Source organism: Leptodactylus fuscus, chromosome 7 (assembly GCF_031893055.1).
Source record: "Leptodactylus fuscus isolate aLepFus1 chromosome 7, aLepFus1.hap2, whole genome shotgun sequence".
In the NCBI taxonomy this organism is placed as follows: Eukaryota; Metazoa; Chordata; class Amphibia; order Anura; family Leptodactylidae; genus Leptodactylus; species Leptodactylus fuscus.
Window position 1 is genome coordinate 150924616 of NC_134271.1, and position 14503 is coordinate 150939118.

Sequence of the window (14503 nt, forward strand, 5' to 3'; positions counted from 1 at the left end):
TTCAAGCATGTACATCTAATTTTCAAACTTGATATGATGTCTTGTTTCTAATCAATAACTCTCTTCCAATGACCATGCACACAAACCATGGATAAACTATGAATGATGCATACAAAAAAGAAAATATACATTCAGAAAATAAGCCGCACATAAAACATAAGCAGTATAGTTTGTAACCATTCACACACACTGCGATTCCCTTTTAAATAGCTCCGTTGGAAAAAGAGGAAAGTTTCATATATATGTTGAAAAATAATCGACCGTTTAACTAACACATGGACAACCCAGAGATAATGATAATCAACTATATGCGAGGAGTACGGTGTAATTACCCAAGTAATGGTATCCCTTCCCAATAAATATCGAATTCACTTAAGATATGGAGCAAACCATTCCACATAATAAACCAGATCTTTGGGTATCCTAAAGAGAAATGTATACGTTTTTTAGTTTTTTAGTAACCCGTACAGCAATCTTATGCAGATATATCTATGTAAGGGAAATCCCGTTCCAATCATCTAGACGACCACATGATGTAATTGAACCAATCACAGAGCTCCCATATGAATTAATGACATACAAACACCCTTTACATCCAACTCTGCAGCTTATTCCACACCTAAACCCAGGTAAGAACCATCTCTAAGGTTTAAATTTGTCTTGAATGCCTCCAAAAACAAGCGATTTTAAAACACTTTGCACGTTTTTCTGATCTTTTTTTCACTTACCTATGTGGTCTCTGTATTTTAAGAATATGGATTAAAAGTAAAATTTTATTTAAAGTCCGGATGGGAGCAGTCTTCTATTTTTACATTTGACTACATGATTGTAGCCTTTCCAAGTCTGAAGGCGTAGGACCTTGCACCCTGAAGACTTTCCAGGATCAGGCGAGCTGCCTCCAAGAGTTATACTAAATTTGTGTGCAACAATATCATATGTTTTATATTTTGGGATATGGTGTTGATCTAGGGACTTAGTCCAAATGTCTTTTTTGGAATTGAGAAGGAATTTTTTTTCCTCCCATGGGACAATTGGCGTAATCCTCATGGGTTTGTTTTTTGCCTTCCTCTTCCTCCATCTTGGAAGGTTTATAGGTTGGACTTGTATGTTCATTGAATCTCATCTACTTTGTTAATATGAATAGGATTATAAATAGCGCACGTCTTCCACCAATATGGCTCCTGTTACTTGTATCATTTCTATAATGCAGGTCACACATTTCATCTGATAAATGTCCCCAATGTGTTTCCATGTGATGCGGCTCCTCTCGCTCTCTGATAAGGCTCCATATACAATAGTGGGATAGTAATAATAATAGTGGTAGATGAGAGGAGAAGTGATATGAGGAGATGAGACAGTCAGACATTAGTAGAGACGTCACATATGAAGGTGCAGTCAGCAGATTATCTCATAGACATAACAATGGTGGAGCATAAAATAGAATAATATCCCTGTATAACTTGTCCCCACATGTCTCCTCCTGTACACATCTCTTATACTCACTGTAATTCCTCTATCCTGCAGGCTGGACTGGACACAGCGGCCATCAAGTCACTGAAGTGAGGACCGGACAGACTGTTACCAGACAGGTCAAGTTTCTTCAAGAGCTGGTTATTCTTTATTCCAGAGGCCAAGTGGGTGCAGGAAGTGTCTGGTAGATGATTATTAGCCAAACTGTAAGAATAAGAAGGGGTGTGTAGGTGTTTATACTGTATAGGGGCTACTAAGGGGCAAAATACTGTGTCTGGGGCATTAAAAAAGACATACTGTGCTGGAGCATGATGTAGGAGGCATTATAGTAGACCTGCATATCTTATACTCACTTTAATTCCTTTATCTTACAAGACAGACTGGAGAGAGCTTTCATCATGTCACTGAAGTGAGGACCGGACAGATGGTTATCAGACAGGTCAAGTATCTTCAGGGACTGGTTATTCTTTATTACAAAGGCCAAGTGGGTGCAGGAAGTGTCTGGTAGTTTATTATTAACCAATCTATAACAACAAGATCAGATCTATATAGTGAATTGACATCTTAAGATTGTGAAGTAGAGAGAAAACATTCCTAGGTGTTAGTAAAATATTTTGTATTCTATAATATCCATAAAGCGGCACATAATTCTTAGACTCTGGTTACACCTATCGATCTCGATTATAAAGAAAGCAGTAATAAATGTGTTAGATCTGGCATATGATGAACAAAACAGAACAATTAACTTATAACTGGGCAAGTTCCCGGATTAGTGAGGTATGAGAGAACCAGTTCATAAAGACCCAGTGTAGGTAAGTAAACCTATTGTTATGGTCGGCAGGCGTACTTAAAAAAACAAACAAATTATAAACAAAAGCCTGCGGAGCCCAACTGGGCTCTGAACTGCAGTGCACACTAGTGTGAACAAGGCCCGAAAGTTAGCCTCACTGCCGGGCTACACCACCAACTGAGTGCTCTCTGTTACTGCACATGGAGCAGGCCACTGCAGAACAAAGCAGCAGTTTAATGGAAACAGTGTCTAACACTTGCTTCACTGTTAGACCAACATAAACAACTATGACCATGACTCCCAGTAACCTCCTGGGCCGCACCACTACAGCCACCTGCTGTTGAAGCACCACAGGTAGCAGAGTAGTTAAGGTAGGAGTTCCCTAGGTACTTACTAAGGAAACAATTCTATCTAGGGAACAATTCTATCTAAAGACCTACCTAGCTAAGGCAGCTTACTGCCAAACTAATGTTTGCACTGACGTGCACAAATCTGAATTAAGGCTAAGGCACCAGGCGAACAAACCTGCCTCCTTAAATAGAGGGAAGGCGGGTCTAAACAGCAAGCCCAGGTGCCCACAGGTTAGCACCACTGTCAGTCACGAAACCGACCACTCCTACCGGCTGCAAGGGAATTAACCCCAGCCATGCCGGACTGAGCAGTAACAGCGGAACAGGCTGCGACCCTGATCCCTTGGCCGCACCTGCCGCACAGTCTTAACACCTATATAACAAATAGTTTTATTTATCCTCAGGTCCTTTGCAGCATTCGGCGATCCCTCAGCATTATCTTATGGCATTCGTGGTTTGGACCTCAGCAGTCTTGTGAACATGCCAACGGCGCTTGCATCTCAGAGTCATGATGTCAGCACACCTATTGTGATCAGTGAGGTCCAATCTCAGGCCACATTGGTCCCCATTCTAGAGGCTGGAAGAGTCCCAAAGAGGTCTTGCCGTAGGTAATAATGGAGCCCAGGAGAGGTAAGTAAGACTATTATGCTTACACCTCTGCTTATTATACTTTGTGGTCTGAAGACACCCAGAGTATAGTAATAGCAGTTCCACTTCAGAAACTGCCAGATGAACCTTTCAATATTCAAAAAATATTGGCGGGCCCCGCTCACCCTGGCATGATACAGTACACTCATTATACTTTATATAGATACTCATCCAGGCTATGTTTCAGTATAATGTATTGTATAAATTATTTGAGAACCTGCTCAGTTTATTTTTATATACTATAGACACACTGGGCGGTTAAGATAACATCTAGATGGAGAGTTAGGCTAGCCAGTATCCTTCCTCCATGGGCGCCTTCTTCTCATTCACACTTCTGGGGCCCCAGTCACCATTTATCTTGCAGCAGCTTTCTGCTAGTTGCTACTGGCTGCTGTATGGGCACATACCCCTGGGTCACAGAGCTAAAAGGCTCTACTTTAAGGCAAAATCCAGACAGAAGGGTACTAACAGAAACCCCCAGGACAGAAACAATCAGAGACCAAGGCAGCAAAATCAAACTTGGATACATTAAGTCCACTAATAAATAAGAGGATTTTCACCATAAAAATAATGGTAAATTGACCAAATACGTGATAAACATCTGACTAATGGGACCTTTAATAATGCCAAGATGGAGGGCGCACATTCTTTGATTCCAAACTTAAGGTGCCAGCCTTGTATCAAATGAAAAAGAACAAAACAAGAAGCTAAGCAAGGATCAATGTTTCCATTCTTTCCTACCTTAAAATTTAAGTTTTTTAAATTGATGGCATATCCATATAATAATTTTAGAATGGTGGAGGTCTGACTGTTCTAACCAATTCAGTTTCTAGCAGATAAACAATGAGCCGACTGCGCATGCCTGCGGCCGCTTAGATGGGCGTACTGCCCGATGACAGAGCCGACTGAGCATGCGTGCCATCTAAAACCAGAAGAAGCCATTGGAAGAACACGTAGCGGAGAGGGCGTTCCAGAGGAAGAAGAGGCCATCGCTGGAGAGTTCTCTCACAGCATTGGGGACACCCCCGGTGCTGCAAGAAAACTCATTTGCAGGCCGATGAAAACTAGGATATCTATGGAACAAGCGGTGCAGAGAAGACATCTAATGGTAGGAGAAGAATAGCTTTTATTAAGGCTTTTCCTATGTCTTAGGGAGAAAAAAATTCAGTTTTAATGATTGAATCCCTTTAATTCCATGTACAGACAAGAAAAACACTCTATAGTGCAGAAAATGTTGGTCACTTAATCCAATTATAATCCAAAAAGAGCAATCAAGATATAAGACTTAACGTTTAACCCCTTCCCACCGATGGCACTTTTTGACTTCCTGACCAAGCTCGATTTTTCAAAACTGCGATGTGTCACTTTATGTGGCAATAACTATGGAACGCTTTAACTTACCAAAGTGATTTTGAGACTGTTTTTTCGTAAAACATTGTACTTCATGTTAGTGGTAAATTTTGGTTGACATGTTTTGTGTTTAATTATGAAAAAATAGGAAATTTGGTGGAAATTTTGAAAAATATGCATTTTATAAAGTTTGAAATGATGTGCATTACATACAGATAGTCAGACCGCCAAAATTATATCATAAATCTCATGTCACAGTTCTCTGCTTTATGTCAGCATCAAACTTTAGTCGCCCTTTTATTTTTTACAGACATTATAAGATTTACAAGTGAAACAACAAAATTCAAAATTTCCAAGAAATTTCCAAAACCCATTTTTTAAGGGACTAATCCAGTTATGAAGGGGTTTTGAAAGACCCTTGTATTAAAAATACCCATAAATCACCCCATTTTCAAAACTGCACCCCTTAAGCCAAAACAACATATAGCTAGTAGTTTAACCCTATAAGTGCTTAACAGGAATTAATACAAAATGGAGGTGAAATTTTCAAATTTGATTTTATTTTACTAATATTTTCGTTTAGCCCTAGAATTTGCATATTCACAAGGGGTTAAAGGAGAAAACGCATCCCACAATTTGTTATGCAACTTCTCCCGACTACCATAGTACCCCACTTGTGGGTGTAAACTAATATATGGACGCACAACGAGACGCAGAAGGGAAGGCGCGCCAAGGAGCTTTTCGAGGGCAGATCTGGCTGTGATCAGTTTCAGGAACCATGTCGCATTTACAAAGCCCTTGAGGAGTCAAAACAGTGGAAACCTCTAGAAAGTGACCCCATTGTGAAAACCGCACCCCTCAAAGAATTTATCAAGTGATGTAGTGAGTATTAGTAACCCCGAAGTGAATATGTAAGCTGTGCGGAGTAAATTGGGTACACCAAATCCCATTCTATTTTCCCACTAGCTCCTATGACACGGACGGGGAAGAGGGGCATTCTGGGGGATCAGCGCTGGTGTATTATCTCTCATAAGCTGTAAATATGGGGGGTCCCCTGAAAACGCTCGCACCGCTCATACATTTCCTTCTAGTCGCAGCCACTTACATCCTAATGATTTGGCGACTTTTAGGGTTTTTGTCTTCACATTGTACAAGCTAGATTTTTATTTTCTGGCAATGTGGCCATATGAGGGCTTGGTGTTTGCGGTATTAGATGTACTTTTCAATGCCACCATTTTGGGGCCTGTAACTTATTGACTACATTTTATTAACTCTTTCTGGGTGGAATGTAAAAGGAAACATCAATTCTGGCATTGCTTTTTAGCATTTTTTTTTTTCCCGTGCAGCAGTGTACAGCATAAGTAACATGTGACCTTTATTCTGCGGGTCGGTACGGTTATGGCGATACCTCATTTATATTATTTTTTAATGCGTTGCTATTTGTGCAGAATAAATTGAATTTTATTATTATATATTTTAGGGAAAAAAATCAATTATTTTTGCATCGCCATCTTCTGAAAGGCATAACATTTTTATTTTTCGCTAGACAGAGCTGGTTGAGGGCTTATTTTTTGCGGGATGACCTCTGCTTTTTATTGGTACCATTTTGGTTTTCATCTGACCATTTGATTACTTTTTATTGAACATTTTGTAAGGGAAAGGTGGTGAATAATCATTATTTTGTGTGGTTTTGAACGGGTTTTTTTTTTTACGACGTTCGCCGTTTGGGTTAAATAATGGTTTAATTTTATTGTTCAGGTTATTACGGACGTGGTGATACCAAATATGTAATGTTTTTTTCTCTTTTTCTTTATTTTCCATAATAAAACATTTTATATGGGGAAAAAGGGATTTTTGGGGCTGATCACGGCTTCAATAGATATACGCTGTAATACACGCGTTACACGTGTATTGCAGAGTATAGGAAGCTGTCAGCCTGTGTAGACGCACAGGCTGACAGCTTCCTTTTGGGCAGGATCAACCAGGTGCGTGAAGGGGGTAAGTGATGGGGCAGACCCGGGGTCACTGATCAGACCCCAGGCTGCCGCCCCGAAACTGGCGCGGGGGGATGCCCATCGTTACCATTTTCGTCCATGCCGAATTTCCCCCAAATGCTCCCCCACCCGTCTCCTGAACTCCCTTTTCGTTTTGCTGATGTATTCCAAGTCACAGACGCACACTGCCCTATAGATAACACCTTTGGTACGGCAATTAATAAAATGCCGGATGTCATAATTCATACCCGTCGCATTACTCCTAAAACTTTTAGCACTGGCAATGTGTGGACAAGCCACACAACCACTACATTTGTAACATCCTTTAATCCTTGAAGGAAGCCAACACGTATTCGTAGAGTTGTCAACAAAATGGCTATTAACAATCCGATCATGGATATTTCTCCCCCGCCGATACGTAATTTAGGGTCTCCCACCTACAACCAGTGCAATATCCGGATCCATCAATAGAATTCCCCAGTGTTTCTCAATAACCTCTCTGACCGCGCTGGATGCGCCATCAAAACTTCCTATAAGCCTAATAAGGCCCTCTGTAGGGTTCACTTTTTTCGGGGTAAGTAGTTGTGTGCGATCACTTCTAAGAGCGAATTGATACGCCTGACGGATGACAAAGTCACGGTATCCCCTAGCCTGAAATCTTGCTCTGAGATCATCTGCTTGAGTTTTGAAGTCCTGAATAGTGGTACAATTTCGCCGCAGCCTCAAAAATTGCCCCTTGGGGATCCCCCTCCTCAGAGCCAGCGGGTGGTGACTCTCCCATCTCAGTAGAGAATTTGTAGCAGTAGATTTATGAAAGATTGTAATGTGTAAATCACTACCCGCTGTCCTAGAAATTCTCACATCCAAAAAGGGCAAGCTTACCGGGTCAATTTCAAATGTAAAACGAAGGCCTATATGATTATTATTTAATATGCCAACAAACTGATCAAATTCTGAACGAGACCCTTCCCATATGATGAATATATCGTCGATATAATGGGCCCACACCAGAGCCCGCCCCATAAAGTCACCCTCTCCCTCACCTGAACCCAACAAATGCTCCAACTCTTCCATAGAAGATAAAATATAATTATTATTTTACCTCAGATTATGCAGGTTATGTAACGTTGGTGCAAGTCTTTCTAATCCTTCAGTATCTAAGGTACATTGAGATAGATTGAGTTCTTTTATATCTGTACAGGTGTCCATGATGAAAGCCAACACTGTGCAGTCAGAGGAGGTAACAGGAACTGAAGCCCTCCTGGAGTCACATATGGGTATGCACAAATGATGACAGATTCCTCATATCTGTGCTGTCTGCAGGGCTCCTCTTCCCCCCTCCCCTTCCTATTACAGTTCACAAGATGCTTCCTGAGACGTGGGGGGGGGGCAATTTAGAGTTTTGTATCTCAGGACACGTTTGGGCTATTATAATTGTTTACGATTCATTTTAAAGATGAGCATCTCATCTATAAAATGATGCCAAGAACTTCTTGATAGCACTTATAGTTATGGAGCGAATTGCTGTTAAAAACGTTGTTGGGAATTGAGATCTTCAATGGGATCTCAATGCCAAAAAGCATTTTCAACAGAGAATCGCTCCATAATTATAAGTGCTATCATGTTCTTTGTATCACTTTAAAATGAATCTTAAACCGTTATGATAGCCCAAACAAGTCCTGAGATATCGGCAATAGAAGTAAGGACGTACTAGGTACATCCTCCGCTACAGAAGTGCCACCCTGGGAGGACGTAGAGCTATGTCCTTGGCAAGGAAAATGTTAAAGCAGATCACTAAATGCTGTTAACAGAGCAGAGGAGAAGCTCAGGCAAGATGGCTGCCCCCATAGTCATGTACAGAAAATAAAATGTAAAGAAATGTACAAATCAGAAAATTAAAACGGATTTGATAAAAGTGCTAAATTTCACTGGTTTCAAAGCATTTAAATTTGTAGACAATGAAAAGTTAAACATTGTTGCAAATTTATAGAATAAAAAAAAAATACTAAATTTTTAGGGTTATTTATTTGTGAATGTAACCTGTCTACAATAAGGAAATCGTGGCAAGATTTCTGACATATACCAAACCATAGAAAGTTCCTGCATTTGTGATCAAGACAACAGATGTCTTCACTAAGATGGTTAGAGAAACGCTGCAACACATTCCATTTAAGACCACAAAAAAATAAGAGTATGTATTTTACCTCAGATTCTGCAGGTTTTGTAACCCTGGTACAAGTCTTTCTAAGGATTCAGTGTCTAAGGAACATCCAATTAGATTGAGTTCTTCTATATGTGTGCAGGTTTCCATGATGAACGCCAACACTGTGCAGTCTAGAGCTGATATGTGAACATAAGAAAAGTCCAATCTTCTGAGTGATTGTAATGATTCCAGCACTAGAGCCTTATTCCGGGATTCAAACAATGTAAACAATTTACTAAGTAGATTATGCTTCATGGTTTGGCTTTCCATAAACTTTTGTTCTGGAATTAAGTTCTTCAGCCAAGTGATAACATCTCTGGAGGCCTGAACTGCTTGTTTGTCCAGGTATCCAGATAGTATTGACCTGGTGGTTCTGTCTGATAGACCACACAGGAAAAGGAGGAACATCTCACCACGTCCATCAGGATAGGATTTGGCTTCTTCTAGTGATTTCTGTAACTTCTCAGGAGAATAATCAGTATAATGGACCAAGGCGGAGATGAATTCCTGAACAGTGAGATGTAAGAAGGAATAGGTCACAGGTTCCTCCGATTCCATCAGAAAACTTGACAAGAGCTTTGACTTATTGTCCACATGGAAAGACTCCAGATCTATTTTCTCAAAAATAACCCTGTGATTCATGACTCCATATTCTGCCATCCATCCGATGGACTGCAGGATCTTCTGAGCGTCACTTTTCTCCAGGCTGTGATTGGACAGAATGTTGGCGATAAATATGGCAAAGAGTTGTGTCACTGTTCTGGGTAATAATGTCACCTGCTGGTCACTACTTGTTGTCTGGAAGCTCCTGGATAATACAGTACAGATGATCCAGCAGTAGGACGGGAGGTAACAGAACGTGTACAAGGTGGCATTCTCCTTCACATAAGTAAAAGCCTTTTTTGACAGTTCAGGGTTGGAGAAGAAATTCTCAAAGTAAGTCTGTCGTTCTTCTGGAAGAAACCCAGTGATTTCTACTATTCTCTGGAAAACATTACAATCAATTGATGCCAGTCTGGTTGGGCGACTGGTCATTAGGACAGAACAACCAGTAAGAAGAGACTTTCTCACCAAACTAACCACAATCTGACCACAATGTCCGAGCTGTTTAGGATGAGAGCACAAGTGACGTGATGTGAAATCCATTGTATGATTGCTTTCATCTAATCCATCAAATATAAAGAGACGTTTCTCTGGATCTTGTAAGATGTTCTCCAGCTGCTCCTCCAGATATGGGTACTGATGCAGGATCATGGTCTCCAGACTAACCTTATCCTTAAGTCTGTTGAGTTCTCGGAATTTGAATAAGAATACAAAAGAGAATCTTTGATAGAGATCGCCCTTCACCCAGTCATAGACAAACTTCTGAATCAGTGTGGTCTTCCCTATACCGGGCACTCCGCTCACCAATACCATATGTGGTATAAGTCTGGATCGGTGGCACCAACGGAATATCTTCTTGGGAGATGTGCGCAATAGTTTACTTTTGGTTTTCGATAGATATTCCTCATGTTTTGCCCCGGTCTCTATGAGCTCATTCTCAGAGCGTTCCCTAAAGTGATCAGTGGAGACAATGATGAGGTTCACATAACGTGTAGAGAAGGGGAAACTTTCTGCTTCTTGCTTCCATCCTGGAGGTTTGTTCTCTATAAGTTTCTTGGTTTCTTTATTTAAATGTGTCTTGTGATTCTTCAGGACATCTGTGGAAAAGATAACAATAGTTGTGAAGTAAAATAATATTTTTAATTTGTTTTAACATTTTTTTCTTCCTTTTAGAACAGATTTCAGAGACAAACACTGTTACTGGCGCTATAAGTTATTAAATAACGTACCAGTGTGACACTCATTTACGGAAAATATTAATTATCCAAATAAACAGTATATATTAAATCTTTCACTAAGTCCAGAAAAACAATCAACACCAGAGCCTTTTCCTTATCAACCGAGTGAGATAAATATTGCAAGTAGTACCGATCACTTAAAAAAAATCCTTATTAGTTAGACTCTTCTCTTGAGATGTCAGTGTCTAGGTTTATTTTCATTAACTTCCCGCTTCAGCAGTAGTTTCCTGATTTACAGACACTCAGACTACTAGCGTACCTTGAACAACTCTGGTTCTGATGGACTTATCCTCCTTCTAATGATGTCTTGGTGACAGCAGATTTTGTGAACACACTGATCCTCCAACTACACATTTCAGTAATATTTATGAATATTTGCAACTTTGAAAACTTAATTCAAGGCATTTCTCTCCAGATTCTCACTGCCTGTGTAAGTTGGTGAAACAGCGCTTATGTTGTAAATGTACCTGTTCTGTAAATAAGTTTATTTTTTATAAACTGACATTCTGTTGTTTGACCACAAGAGGCCACAAGACAATGGGAAAACATTGCATTTCCCTGGATTAGTGATGTGGAGACCCAGTTCTGCAGAGGTGGAGCTGCAACGAGAAGAGTGTGTGAAGCAGCCATTTTGGGAGTGTGCTTTGAGCTCTAGGAGAAGAAGTACTGGAGTATTATCCTTATATAGAGGAGATCCTTAAGGGACCAGAGCTACAGCAAAGTGGAGCTGAGTCAGAGACTTCTAGAGTTTATCCAGACACCACTCTGAAGGAGAAGATTGCCATCAAGGACTTGGCTGAGAAGTCACACTGTCAGTGAGACTGCATGCTTTCTGGACGAGCCCCTCTAACAACTACTCCAAACAAAGGCTAAAAGGTACCTAACAGAAGTAACCCTGCACGGACCACATTGCAAATTTGGCACCAAATTGTTTGGGACTGAGTAATGGCTTGTAGTTAGATTAGTTAGGCAAAATCCATACCTCCCAACTTTTTATAAACAGAAAGAGGGATAAAATGTGCTCTGTGCACGCCGCGGCAAATTTAGCTCCGCCCGCTTTTACGTTAACTCCGCCTATTCTCATTCATTTTTCGTGTGCCCCCACACAGTATGATCCTCCTACAGTCATCTGTACATTATATGTCCCCACATTATAATGTTCCCTTCCAACCGCCCCAAGTCCCTCTCCTGGTGCCCCAGTTTAAACTGGTGGAAACTAAAGGGGGACATGAAACTGGGGCAGCTGGAAGTGGACATTAAATGGCAGTGGGGGGTAGTTGGAGAGGGGCAATAATTTTTTTTATTTTTGTTTTAATGTAGATTGTGAGCCCCATATAGGGATCGCAGGGAGGACCCGGCTTCGCACGGATATGTTACATTGTATGTTTGTATGTGGTTTGTATGTATGTCCATAAGCGTCATGTGAGTATGTGTATCTCATTTTTGATGTCAGTGAAAAACCTGTGATCAGTTGTTATGGATACCTGGAGTAAAGCTGTATCTAATCCTTCCACACGTAGTACTGTGTTTAGACACAAGTATCTAATCCTTGTTGGTGTGGTACTGAGTGCAGATGCACATATTTAATCCTCCAGCGTGTGGTACTGTGTGCAGATGCGTGTATCTAATCCTCCCCCGTGTGGTATTATGTGAAGAGGCGCGTATCTAATCCTCCGGTAAGTGAAACTATATGCACACGTGCATATCTAATCTTACGGCATGTGGTACTGTGTGCAGACGTGCGTATCTAATCCTGTGGCATGTGGTACTGTGTGCAGACGCGTGTATCTAATCCTCCCCCGTGTGGTACTGTGTGCAGATGCGCCTATCTAATCCTTCCCCCGTGTGGTACTGTGTGTTGAGACACGTATCTAATTCTCTGGTGTGTGGTACTGTGTTCAGAAGCACGTATCTAATCCTCCCCTGTGTGGTATTGTGTGAAGAGGCGCGTATCTAATCCTACGGCATGTGGTACTGTGTGCAGACGCGCGTATCTAATCCTACGGCATGTGGTGCTGTGTGCAGATGTATGTAATCCTCTGGTGTGTGGTACTGTGTGCAGATGCGCGTATCTAATCCTCTGGCGTTGGTACTATGTGAAGACATGCATATCTAATCCTCCAGCGTGTTGAACTGTGTGCAGATGTGCGTATCTAATCCTCCTCTGTGTGGTATTGTGTGAAGAGGTGCGTATCTAATCCTCCCCCATGTGGTACTGTGTGCTGAGATGCGTATCTAATTCTCTGGCTTGTGGTACTTTGTGCAGAGGCATGTATCTAATCCTCGAAAGTGTGGTACTGTATGCAGACACACGTATCTAATCCCCCCCTGTGTGGTATTGTGTGAAGATGCGCGTATATAATCCTACAGCGTGTGGAACTGTGTGTAGACGCGTGTATCTAATCCTACGGCATGTGGTACTGTGTGCAGACGCGTGTATCTAATCCTACGGCATGTAGTACTGTGGGCAGACGTGCGTATTTAATCCTACGGCATGTGGTACTGTGTGCTGAGACATGTATCTAATTCTCTGGCTTGTGGTACTGTGTGCAGAGGCATGTATCTAATCCTCCAAAGTGTGGTACTGTGTGCAGACACACGTATCTAATCCTCCCCTGTGTGGTATTGTGTGAAGAGGCGCGTATCTATTCCTACGGCGTGTGGAACTGTGTGTAGACGCGTGTATCTAATCCTACGGCATGTGGTACTGTGTGCAGAGGTGCATATCTTATGCTCTGGTGTGTGGGACGGTGTGCAGACACGTGTATCTAATCCTATGGTGTGTGATACTGTGTGCTGATCTGTGTATCTAATCCTCTGATGCGTGTATCTCAGTGTTGTATTGTGCATGTGGAGTGACCATGTGTATTGCAGTTGGAATATGAGTGAAAGACTTGCAGGTTTGTAAGGGCTAAGGGGGGGGGGGGGGCGGTCATTGTGTTTGGAATGCTGTATCTCAGCAACGGTACGTCCGAGCGAGTTGGAGTCTAGTCTTAAACCTTCCCGGATACCTGAAGTATCTCTGTACCAAATTTGGTGAAGATCGGTCCAGTTGTTTGGTTTGCATTAGAGAACAGACAGTTGGACAGACAGACAAGAATTAATTTTTATAATACTAGAGGGAGGACCCGGCTTCGCACGGGTATATTACATTTTATGTTTGTGTAGTGGCCCCATAAGAAATGTCCAATTTTGCACTGGTGTATTTTGTATGTGGTTTGTGTGTATGTCCATAAGCGTCATGTGATTATGTGTATCCCATTTTGGCTATCAGTGAAAAACCTGTGATCAGTTGTTATGGATACCTGGAGTAAAGCTGTATCTAATCCTTCCCCGTGTAGTACTGTGTTTAGACGCAAGTATCTAATCCTTGTTGGTGTGGTACTGTGTGCAGATGCACATATCTAATCCTCCAGCGTGTGGTACTGTGTGCAGATGTGTGTATCTAATCCTCCCCCGTGTGGCATTGTGTGAAGAGGCACGTATCTAATCCTCCGGTAAGTGAAACTGTGTGCAGACGTGCATATCTAATCTTACGGCATGTGGTACTATGTGCAGACGTGCGTATCGAATCCTCTGGCGTGTGGTACTGTGTGCAAACAGGTGTATCTAATCCTCTGGCGTGAGGTGCTGTGTGCAGATGCACGTTTCTAATCCTCCCCCGTGTGGTACTGTGTGCTGAGACGCGTATCTAATTATCTGGCATGTGGTACTGTGTGCAGAGGCATGTATCTAATCCTCCAAAATGTGGTACTGTGTTCAGACGCACGTATCTAATCCTCCCCTGTGTGGTAGTGTGTGAAGAGGAGCGTATCTAATCCTACGGCATGTGTAACTGTGTGTAGATGCACGTATCT

General features: G+C 41.6%; 1 protein-coding gene across 1 annotated transcript in view; it reads right to left on the reverse strand.

Annotated features, from left to right (window-relative positions):
• LOC142214341 (NACHT, LRR and PYD domains-containing protein 12-like) overlaps positions 1 to 14503 on the reverse strand; it is a 176738-nt gene that overhangs the window by 53765 nt on the left and 108470 nt on the right. Inside the window, exon 12 of the mRNA XM_075283269.1 lies at positions 1504 to 1674. Within this exon, the coding sequence (XP_075139370.1) occupies positions 1504 to 1674 (171 nt within the window). The remainder of the gene's footprint in view (positions 1 to 1503; positions 1675 to 14503) is intronic.